Here is a 12,243-nt window from a genome sequence, read left to right as displayed (position 1 = left end):
GACAACCAGAGATGTATCTCAGACAAATTCAGCACCACAAAAAAACACTTTCAAAAACACAAGTAGGGTTTAAATACAAGATTATCCACATTATGTATTGCAAACTTGAAATGGACGATGGATGCAAACGTGGGTGACCAGGTGAAGTTGAGTTAAAGCTACACTATGTAGTACCTCAGGTTAGTGAGGGACTAGTGCACCAAAACAACAAAGTAGTTTATATATAAAGTTGATTTAGGACAATTTAAGACATACTCATTAAAGTCACTCTATATTGCAGTTAGGGCTGAAACGATTCCTCGAATAATTCGAGTAATTCGATTACAAAAAATGATCAAGGAATTTTCTCTGCCTCGAGGAATCGTTTAATTTTGCAGCTCAAAGCAGGATGTTTCGCCCGGACTACATTTAATGCGGCACAGCGCGCTCAGTGCTTAACTTTTATCCACTTTTATCAACTTTTATTTCAATCCACGCTTCTGGTTGCTTCTGGTTCTTCTGGTCCGTTCTCCTATATGTTCCCCCTCTAACCTGGTACATACATAGGTTCCTCTAAACATCTGTTCCGGCTACAGTTTTAACTAAAACAAAAGGCAGAAAATGTCAGAAAAATAAAAACGTAATAAAGCTAACTGGGTAGTTTTCAATTTTAGCTCTGTAGTCATTCATGGATAAAACAAGCACTGGTGCCTAATGTGCTCCAATACAGCAGGTCTCATAATTTTATTTTGAACACAGCCAAAACTCAAAATCCTATACTTTAACTTAAAACTTAACTAGAACTTAAAATTAAATGAAAGTTCAATTGAAACATGTGGGAAAAACACCTAACCTTTTAATTGATGTGTGATATCAGGTGTAATGGCATTTTTAGGTTAGAAATAAGAAAATGTCTTGGTAAGATCCTTAGTTTTTTGAGTGAAGGCAGTGAATTTGGTCAACTGGTGTAAGTTCATGGATTTTAAATGCACAGCTATGATCCTACTGTATTATATAATGTAGTCTTAGTGATGTCAATTAACATCTAACATCTTATGTATATTTATAATTGCTCTTTAACTAAACAAAAATACGTTTTATCCGATTACTCGAATAATCGACGGAATTTTCAGTAGAATACTCTATTACTAAAATATTCGATAGCTGCAGCCCTAATTGCAGTACAACTACTGGCCACAAATGGGGGGTTGAGGGGGGGGCATTTAGATCTGCTGTGCTGGCAAAAGTACGACTTGCAATACTGTGTTAATGAGTGGGGGCGGTCCCGCATGGCTTTTAATTCTACTTTTTCCAACTAGAGGTGCACTTTGTTCCTTACTCCTGGGACTGGTGCATAAACTTTCTTCTGATGTGTTCTCCTATGATCGGATGTGATATCTATAAATAAAGATAATTAGCTACACGCCTGGCAGGTCACCCTCTTCCCTCATCCATCACAGAGCCTTGTTGGTTTTGTTTTTATTCATCCTGGTCTTCTGTATTCCATAAAACTGAGAAAAACAACCTGAAAGGTTTTTACCATTGTTTAACACAAGGGGGCCTAATCAATATAGCAGATGGGATTATGGACTGGAGACTTTGGGAACGATGAAACACAAGGGTTTGTTGTAATTTTTTTTCTTTTCTTTAAAAAGACAGGTTGGTGTTATTGACTATTTTTATCTTGCCCCCAAATTCTAAAATCAGTGAATATGTAACTGAGGATAAGTGATTTATAAATGATTGTATAACTATTATTATTGCATATATGTACTTCTTTGCCACCGCCAGCCTTAAAGGTAGTGTAAGCAATTTCTGGGTGACATTTAATCCGTTTATAATCAAACAGAACATCAACCAAACACAGATGTCTCATTAGATAAACAGGTAGATGGTAGCTGCTTACCTGGACAATAGGTGTTCTGGATTAGAAAGCCTGCAGAATTACCTACCCTACCTTTATCAGCCATGAGCAGCAGGACTCTCCCTGGCACAGAGAAATAAATGGTATTCATTTCAAAAATCTTTCTACAAACTGTCATTTAAAATAATTTAAAGGTTTGGTTTCAGAGCATATGAAATTCTTAATTTCTTTTGAATCCTTTTTTGTTGTCATTTTGTCTTTGAGGTGAGCGTTTGTGTTGTCCTCTCTGTCTTTCAGCCGCTCTTCCTCTATGTGGCGCTGCAGGCGGTGCATTCTCCCCTGCAGGTGCCGGAGCGCTACACGGCCCCGTACAGTTTCATCAGGGACCACCATCGCAGGGCTTACGCCGGCATGGTGTCGGCCATGGACGAGGCGGTGGGCAACATCAGCCTAGCTTTGCAGCAGGAGGGACTCTGGGACAACACTGTCCTCGTTTTCTCCACAGGTATGTGTCCGTACTCAGATACTCATTAAAACATGCTTTCTCTGTCTCACAAAACAAAGACGGTATTAATTCATTTATTTCAGTGTCATGCCACCGGTGGTGGTTGGCTTCTGCGTTGTGTATTATATGTGACTGGACTCAAGCCATTCAATTATAAAACTTTATTTCAGCTCCCTTTCCCCAAAGACATCGCAGAACAAAGAGCGTTACAATAATGTCATATAAATATAAACACAAAAAAATATACATGGAAAATACAGAGTGACATAAAATATTAAATTAAAACCAATAAAAAGCTAAGTTAAAAGTACAAAATAAGAGCTCACCTTTCCCTGAAGACATCACAGAACAAAGAGGGAAAGTTTAGGCGGGACAGAGCCTTTTATAGGGATGTTGCCCCTCCTCCAAATAGAATGAACACAAACTCAGAAACTAAAGTTCCACCTGAGGAGAAGCATTGTACTTTAAGATACATGAATAACATGAATACCGTATTGGCCTGAATATAAGACGGTGTTTTTTGCATTGAAATAAGACTGAAAAAGTGGGGGTCGTCTTACATTCGGGGTCTAGACGTTATACCCATTCACAACACTAGATGGCGCCAGATATCTTTAAAGCGAATGCTGAACTTAATTCCCCAGGCCAAAGCGAACCCCTGTCACGAAGAAGAAAAATTAAAAATAGTATAAGAAAGAAAAGAGAAGAAAATAAGAGAAGAGATAACAGAAAGTGGAGAAACGTAGCGACAATCTGGAGAAAAGTGTGTGGAAGTTGGGCAGGTTAACCAGCAGCTGAGGAGAAGTTATGATGCAAACTTCAAGATAATGATTTCAATGAGGCAAAATAACAGGCTTTTTCTCTCCAATATATTGTTATAATCATTTGTTTCAGATGTACTGCAATTATTTTCTGTATAAAAATTTAATTTGGTGTTCAAAAAGTCTTTCATCAAACTTGAGTCTTGAAAAAGAGGGTCGTTTTATAATCGGGGTCGTCTTATATTCGGGACAATACGGTAATATTGGGGAATTACACAAAATCTAAAAAATATAAATATTGGAGCTCTGGCGTTTGTGCAGCTCTTGTAATCCTCTGGGTGGCCACTAGAGAGCAGTGTATATTTAGATTTGTCACTAGTGGATGGTTCTGCTCACAATTGAACAAAATCTGGCCTGTTTGAGGCTTCAGCTGCTCCATCTGAACATGTGCACGCCTGCAGTGTCCACATGTGGAATATCTAATGATTTGCATCTGAAGTGGGTAACTACTTTGAGGTTTATTTTTAGTGGCATTAGTGTTTTAGAGGGTAATTAGAAGGAGGGAAACAATGCCGTGAAAGTGAAGTGTGAGCGTTTTTATGTCCGTGTCTGACTGACTGCAGTAGGTGGTCTCGTTCATTGTTCCCCCACAGCTTTGGTTGGCCAGACGCATGCCGGGCAGGCACCGACTGCTAATCTTAAAATAAAGAGTTGCTTACAGTGCTACAGAAACTTCTGTGACGTAACTGCAATTTAGTGAGTCATAAATGGCTCCGTAAGCAGTGTTTTTAGTCACATGGTCAAACTGTTAGGTGATTAACAGGAAATGAGGCCTGAACCTGCTCCCTTTGGATGAATCCGTTCCTGGAAAACCGACTTCCTCGCTGGGCCTTTTCTGCGAGCAAACGGGCAAAGCTGGCCACGAGGAGCTGGAAACGACAAAATGGCCTGGATTGCGCCAAAAGTCAGCTTGCAAACGCATTAAAGAGCAGACGGTCTTTTCCAGAACGGTTTGGTAATCGAAACGGACTACTTCCTGGACTCACCGGCCTCTTTTCTGCTGAAAGGGGAGCCCTGCCTGGAAGCGATTGGTCGGGCCTGTTTTTACTGGAACGATGCACTGGGATGATGACAGCCGCTGTAAGCGTCCGTGTGTGCTCTCTGCAAGAGAATGTGTCTACCAGGGGAGACACGTGCACCAGCGCTGTTTTACCGTATTAGATGGCTGGTTTTGGGCTGCTCTGAGGAGGAAAGTGTTTATCCGTTGGTAGGTCGTTCCAGCGGGTCGATCCAAACTGCAGTTTCTCAACAGCTGAGTAGATTTCTGTGAAACGGCACTGGCATTCATGCTGCCCGGAGAAAGAATTCTGCTGACTTCAGTGATCTTCTGACTCTTGCTTTAGGGCCACCATTACGTGGATGTTTTTGATTTCAGCGGGAGAAGAGAGGATGGTTTGCAGATGTACGTGTCCCTCCTCAGGATCGATCACAATAATTATATGCAGAGCTCCATCAGCATGTGTCCAGATGATTAAGCCAACTGGCTTAAAAAGCAGAATTATACTCAGATGGCTGTTGATGCCTTGGAAGGGTTTTTGTTTTTATCAAACGTGTCTTCTTGGAAGATGCACATCATCCCAATCATAACAGGGAATTTATTATTCTTTTTGGCCTTTCTTTTTCCACAGTATTAGTGTTTCAGCTCATCCTTAGAGAGAAAATAATGAATAGATGAGCTTGGATTAGAGCTGAGTTTGAACTCCTGTCTTTCTGAGCATGAGTGACAGGCATTGTTGCATGGCAATGATTAAAATTGTATCTGTCAAGCCCAAAATATTTGCACATGTCCCCTTTACTCTTTGTTACTTGAGTGTGTGGTTGTTTAATCAACTTTGTATCCATTAAAAGCTGATTTTCAGGTAGGTAAAGTAAGAACAATCCTAACTGTGTTATTAGACAGTGTAAACTTTTGTTACAGACCAAAACAACATTGTTTTAAGTGAGAGTGGAGTGTAGATGGCTCTAATGGCCTTTAGTGTAGAAAAGGAAGGAGGTAGAGAGAGAGAATGGGGACGACATGCAGCAAAGGGCTGCCGGCTGAAGCTCAATAATAATAATAATAATAATGAATTTAACTTATAACGCACTTTACATTCATGAGCTCAAACCTGCGACTGCTGCAGGACTGTAGCCTCAGTACATGGGCCGCTTGCTTTAACCACTGTTCCACCCAGCGGGTCAAATTTAGCTGATTTTAAGTTTGTATGTGTGCAGAAAGTGCATAAAAAGAGTTTTGTAAATAAATCTATGTTCGCTTGCTTCCAGTCGCAAAAACTCCTGTTTATAGACACAAAAAGAGGATCATTTGTCTTCTCTTCTTCTAAGGTTTTTTTTTATTTATTCATAGAAAATATTAGTAATGATCCAGTTCTATGGAAGCAGAGGCCGTGACCGATCCTCCTTTTTGTATCTAATGACAAAACTTTCTGTCACCTGAAGTGGTCAGTTGTGGGAAACTACGCAACCAAAGCGCCCCCCTGTGGACATGAGCTGTCTCTGCAGTCACAGACTGCCCTTTCTGTTTCTTTCAGTCTCAAAAACAGTCATGTAAAATTATAATTTTTATTTATTCATTTTTTTTATTTCGAACACATAAAAAAATATAAGATTTTAAAACAAATTCAAAACATACAGAAAAAAAAGCAACAACAACAAAAACGTAATAAAAACAGGGGAAAAAAAAAAAGAAAAAAACAGTGTCCGAAAAGGAGCAGGTTGAAGTAAAACTTATTTAACCCTGCCCCTTCGTTACCTCTATCATAAATTAAACATAAATATTAATAATAAATAGCTGCAATTACCTAATAGGCTACCAATTTTCCCATTGGTTGTGCCTTTGCACCTAACCAGCTAACAAACACCGTATTGCCTTAACATAACTCTTCCTCAACCAAATAACTTCCTTTTTGTACCGTTTTTTAAATTGATTTATATTTGTACATTGCTTCAACCCATCACCCAACCCATTCCATAAATCCACTCCAACAACTGAGATACACATGCTTTTCCTTTTAGAATGAAAACATTGTTTTTTGAAATTATATTTTCCTCTTAAATTATAACCCCCCTCCCTGTCACAAAACATTTTCTGTAAATTCCCAGGAAGTGAATCAGTTCTCGCTTTGAATATGATTTGTAGAGTTTTTAGTTTGACAATAAATGTATGAAACCAGACTTTTTCTTTCATCAGCCAAGTGCCAACGGGGTAACTTTCCAAACTATCAGTTGAACAGGTTTCAGAGGCAAAGGGTTGCAGGTGTGAGTGACTGATGTTTGTCATCACTGTGTCTCTTTTGCTCGTTTGACAGATAACGGTGGCCAGACGCTGTCCGGTGGCAGCAACTGGCCTCTCCGGGGGAGGAAGTGGTCGCTCTGGGAAGGCGGTGTGCGGGGAGTCGGGTTTGTCGCCAGCCCGCTGCTGGAAAAACCCGGGACCGTTAACCACGAACTCATGCACGTCTCCGATTGGCTGCCTACTCTCGTGAGCCTGGCAGGAGGGAGCACCAACGGCACAAAGCCACTGGACGGGTTCAACATGTGGAACACGATCAGGTGAGCCATGGTGTTGGTGCTGAGCAGATGTGGCGCTCCCAGCTGATGGCGTTGGTGCAGGTGACCTTTGACCCTGGTTTCTGGTGTGAGCGATGGCAGCTCTCGGGTTTGACAACCTGCCCTCTCCTTGTACCTCTTTCTGATCCTTCCCCGGTGCACCATCGCTGCAGCTCTCCAGGTCCGCCTTCCTGACCCAGCGTCTTTTTTGTGGGAGCCCCTTTTCCTTCAATAAGCCCTTTGTTACCGTGGCGATGGGAGCAAAAGGGAAGGAAATTCCATCAGTCATTCTCCCACAAGTCTGTGCTCCTTTCATGCCAGGTTTTTTCCTCTGCCTGTGATGTCCTGAGATTAGATCAGCTAATTAGTTTGGCAACAAATCTTTTTATGCAGAAACATAGCTAAGCTGTTGTAATTCTTTAAAGGTAATAAATTGAATAACTTGTTTTGGCTGAACATTTGTGCTTTCTGAAGTTTGGGAAGAAGCCTCTTCTGAGCTGATGCGCCACATGAAGCCGTTTGCAGACCCACAGATGGGCTTTTTCTTTGCGCGCTTCACACGAGCTGTCATGAGTCCCGTTTGACTGACACATTATATTTGTAAACTAAATGTGGACACAGGCAAGGAGGAGAAATTGAGGACAGCAGCAGAGCCCTAGTAGAAAATCAAGGCTTAGCCCGGACCGCAAACTACTACTCATGGCCTCCACTTGATTCGATTGGCTGGCGCACGTCAGCTGACCGCCGGCTGCTGGCATTGCCGTGTGAGCTCTAAAACAATGCAGGGACCCAGGCCGGTGTTTGTGTTTGCTGCTTCACAGATCCCGCTCTGCTGTAATTGGCTCAGCAAGTTAACAGAAAACAACACCCTGACGGAGTGAAAACCAAATGAAGGCTCAGAGCAGCAGCAGAGAGAGTTATTTTAGTCGTATTATCAGGCTGCATGGTCAGTGCAAGCGGTGCCTTCTCTCTGTGGTGGAGTGCGGTCAGAGCCTGGCGAACGGCCGCCAGCTGGTTCACATTTACACATCCCAGCGGGTTTCACAGTGCATGAGTCAGACATGGCGGTTTGTGTGTGTAGAGAGCGTATCCATATGTTTAACAGAAACATTGCTTTTATCTTACAGCAAAGGGTTAGCCTCACCCAGACTGGAGCTGCTGCACAACATCGACGCTCTGTATAACGACATGGCTCCATGTAAGTTCACGTTCTCCCGGCTGAATAATTATCCTCACTCGAGCTGGTAATTGTTTTAGTGGGGACTAATTTGTTGTACACTGTGTCCTTCTTCAAAGTTAAATCCCAAATAACCAGTTTTCAGGTGCTGGAATCAGTTAAGTACTAAACATCTTTATCACCAAGTATGTTCCCTCGTGTGTGTAACCGTAGGAATAAAGTGCTTGATAATATATAAAGAGTGCTGATATATAGTAAGAATTGTTGCGTGACTGTTCATGTGAAAGGGAAACACATTGTAAAGTGTTAAAGTGGTATATCAGTGCAAATTATTTCCAATCTTTGATTCATTGATGAGCCCTCTGGTGTAATTTTACATTTCATTTCATTTCATTTCATTTTTTATTTATTCCATATCATGGAAATAGTTCACATATGTTCCATTCCATGATGGAAAAGGGGCAAGAAGAAGAAAGCCTTATATACCAAGCCCCTTTCTCAAAAAAAAAATAAAACAATTCATATGAAGATGGTCTGTCCGTCTGTTCAACAATCACTATTTATATAATACCAAAAAAAAAAGAAATAATGAAAAAACAAAACAAAAAAATAAGAAAACATACACACTAACTCACCAACAATATAAAAACAAAACAACAAAATATATTTTACCCGTTAAATTCATATTGTCTAATTGTGTGATCTTTATACAATTTCTTGAACTGGTGAATATTTTTACAATCTTTTAAATCAGTTGTTAAGGAGTTCCATTATTTTACACCACATACTGAAATACACATTTGTTTTAAAGTGGTGCGTGCAAACGGATGTTTAAAATCAAATTTCCTCCTATGGTTCTTATCTTCTGAACTAAACACAAAAAAACGTTGAATATTTTCAGGCAATATTCTGCTTTTTGCCTTGAACATAACCAATAAAGTCTGTAACTCAATAATATCTTTAAATTTAATTAATCCTGCATTGATAAAAAGTCCATACATCACTGGAGATTCTGGCCTTTTGGCTTCAGTCATCTGGAAAACTCTCAAGCCCAAACTGGACTTTACTGCAGCTGACATCATGACAATGTGTGCAGTGTCGTCGGAGAACACGAGCCGACTCTCTGCAGGCCATTATGAACTAAAACTCTGAGGTGGAGCGGCGTTCCTTCACAGTACATGTCCAGTATTACACCATCTCTTGTGAAAACGTGGCTTTATCCTGCAAACTTCCAGTCATTTGATTTGAATCTTTGGCACCTCTGTACACCGCACGCAGTCGCACGCAGATCGTATTAAACATCAGCCCAGTTGTCCTCAAATACCGCCTGACTCCTCGGTTCTTCTAGGAATGTGCACTGACTTGAGATGTTGACCGTATAAGGGAATTCTGTTTTTCTTTAACGTAAGACAGTCGGAGATCTCGCAAAGCTCTTCAAGCAAAGGCTCTGCAAGACTTTGCAAATCCCAATTCTTTCACATTTGATAAAGGGGCTCTGCTATAAAATGCCCACTCCATTTTTTAAACATCTGGTCATGTTAAAGATGGGAACTCGTCGTTAACATTACATTACATAACATTGTAGATAAGTCAGAGAACATGGAAAAACCGAATCATGGCCCCTTCAACAACCATGCAGTCCCTCCTCCTTTGCTCTTCCCACTTTGTCTGGAACATCGTTCTGGTTGTTGTGTCTGAAATCCATGTGTGTGTGTTGGAGTCACAAATATATTCCAGCAGCATTTCATTTGTGAAGTGCATGTTTCCAGTAGGGATGGGCGGTATGGACTAAAAAATGTATCACGATAATTTCTGGCATTTATCCCGATAACGATAAAAATGACGATTAAAAAAAATACCAATTCAACTCCATCTTTTTAACTATAAATCTATCTCGCTCTCAGATCCGCCATGTTTGTTACACAAAAACCTCACCAACGGGAATTTTTCTTTCTTTCTTTCTTTCTTTCTTTCTTTCTTTCTTTCTTTCTTTCTTTCTTTCTTCTTCTTTCTTTCTTTCTTTCTTTCTTTCTTTCTTTCTTTCTTTCTTTCTTTCTTTCTTTCTTTCTTTCTTTCTTTCTTTCTTTCTTTCTTTCTTTCGTTCAGGCTCATTTCCTTCCTTCTTCCCTTCCTCTTTTCTCCCTTCCTTCCTCCTTTCCTTGTTTTCTCCCTTCCTTCTCCCTTTCCTTCCTTCCTTCCTTCCTTCCTTCCTTCCTTCCTTCCTTCTCCCTTTCCTTCCTTCCTTCTTTCCTTCCTTCTTCCCTTCCTTCCTTCCTTCCTTCCTTCCTTCCTTCCTTCCTTCCTTCCTTCTCCCTTTCCTTCCTTCCTTCCTTCCTTCTCCCTTTCCTTCCTTCCTTCTTTCCTTCCTTCTTCCCTTCCTTCCTTCCTTCCTTCCTTCCTTCCTTCCTTCTCCCTTTCCTTCCTTCCTTCCTTCCTTCCATCCTTCTTTCCTTCCTTCCTTCCTTCCTTCTCCCTTTCCTTCCTTCCTTCCTTCTTTCCTTCCTTCCTTCTTTCCTTCCTTCTTCCCTTCCTTCCATCCTTCTTTCCTTCCTTCCTTCCTTCCTTCCTTCCTTCCTTCTCCCTTTCTTTCCTTCCTTCCTTCGTTCCATCCTTCTTTCCTTCCTTCCTTCCTTCCTTCCTTCCTTCCTTCCTTCCTTCCTTCCTTCCTTCCTTCCTTCCTTCTCCCTTTCCTTCCTTCCTTCTTTCCTTCCTTCTTCCCTTCCTTCCTTCCTTCCTTCCTTCCTTCCTTCCTTCCTTCCTTCCTTCCTTCCTTCTCCCTTTCCTTCCTTCCTTCCTTCCTTCCTTCCTTCCATCCTTCTTTCCTTCCTTCCTTCCTTCCTTCTCCCTTTCCTTCCTTCCTTCCTTCTTTCCTTCCTTCCTTCTTTCCTTCCTTCTTCCCTTCCTTCCATCCTTCTTTCCTTCCTTCCTTCCTTCCTTCCTTCCTTCCTTCCTTCCTTCCTTCCTTCCTTCTTCCTTCCTTCGTTCCTTCCTTCGTTCCTTCGTTCCTTCCTTCCTTCCTTCCTTCCTTCCTTCCTTCCTTCCTTCCTTCCTTCCTTCCTTCCTTCCTTCCTTCCTTCCTTCCTTCCTTCCATAAATCAGTTTTACACAAAAACATCATCAACGGGAATTTATCGTTTTTACCCCGAGATGACAAATTCTTATCGTGAGGAATTTTTTTGACGGTTTATCGTGAACGTAAAATATCGCCCATTCCTAGTTTCCAGTACTCCAAGCTCGTCCATTTTACTTGCCCAACGACTGCCCCATGACGGTCAAATCGAAGAAACGTCCTCCTCCTCGCTCTTCGTTTTGCTCCTGTCCCACATCATCAGTGTGTCTTCATCATCTCATCTGTAAAATATCCGTCCATCACTTACCTTCCGCTCATTTGGATTGGGGTTGCAGGAGCAGCAGCCTAAGCAGCAGAGAGGTCCGGACATTCCTCTTCCCATCCACCTCCTCTAGCTCCTCCAGCCTGCTGAGAGATATAATCTCTCCATCGTGTCCTGAGTCTGACTTGGGGCCGTCTCTTGGTTGGACATGCCCGAACGCGCCCGGAACACCTTCCCAGGGAGGAATCAGGGAGCCATCCCAACCAGATGCCCGAGGTTCGGATGGTTTGTGGAGGAAGCTCGGCTCTGCTGCGAGCTCCTCCCCATTAGGGATGGGCGGCATGGACTAAAAAATGTATCACGATCATTTCTGGCATTTATCCCCATTTATCCCGATAACGATACAAAATACCAATACAAAAATGTCATCAGCGGGAATTTTTTCTTTCTTTCTTTCTTTCTTCTTTCTTTCTTCTTCTTTCTTTCTTTCTTTCTTTCTTTCTTTCTTTCTTTCTTTCTTTCTTTCTTTCTTTCTTTCTTTCTTTCTTTCTTTCTTTCTTTCTTTCTTTCTTTCTTTCTTTCCTTTCTTTCTTTCTTCTTTCTGGCTCCTTTCTTTCTTTCTTTCTTTCTTCTGGCTCCTTTCTTTCTTTCTTTCTTTCTTTCTGGCTCATTTCTTTCTTCTTTCTTTCTTGTCTTTCTTTCTTCTTCTTTCTTTCTTTCTTTCTTTCTTTCTTTCTTTCTTTCTTTCTTTCAGGCTCCTTTCTTTCTTTCTTTCTTTCAGGCTCCTTTCTTTCTTTCTTTCTTCCTTTCTTTCTTTCTGGCTCATTTCTTTCTTTCTTTCTGGCTCCTTTCTTTCTTTCTTTCTTTCAGGCTCCTTTCTTTCTTTCTTTCTTTCAGGCTCCTTTCTTTCTTTCTTTCTTCTTCTTTCTTTCTTTCTTTCTTTCTTTCTTTCTTCTTCAGGCTCCTTTCTTTCTTTCTTTCAGGCTCCTTTCTTTCTTTCTTTCTTCTTCAGCCTC

General features: G+C 41.2%; 1 protein-coding gene across 1 annotated transcript in view; it reads left to right on the top strand.

Moving 5' to 3' along the window:
- The window catches only part of arsb (arylsulfatase B), a 51,939-nt gene that overhangs the window by 12,012 nt on the left and 27,684 nt on the right, over window positions 1-12,243 (top strand). The window contains exons 4-6 of the mRNA XM_061733166.1: window positions 2,141-2,348; window positions 6,478-6,721; window positions 7,846-7,916. Coding sequence (XP_061589150.1) covers window positions 2,141-2,348; window positions 6,478-6,721; window positions 7,846-7,916 — 523 coding nt within the window. The remainder of the gene's footprint in view (window positions 1-2,140; window positions 2,349-6,477; window positions 6,722-7,845; window positions 7,917-12,243) is intronic.

This window comes from Cololabis saira, chromosome 11, assembly GCF_033807715.1.
Source record: "Cololabis saira isolate AMF1-May2022 chromosome 11, fColSai1.1, whole genome shotgun sequence".
Lineage (NCBI taxonomy): Eukaryota > Metazoa > Chordata > Actinopteri > Beloniformes > Belonidae > Cololabis > Cololabis saira.
This window is presented reverse-complemented; position numbering and strand designations above follow the sequence as displayed.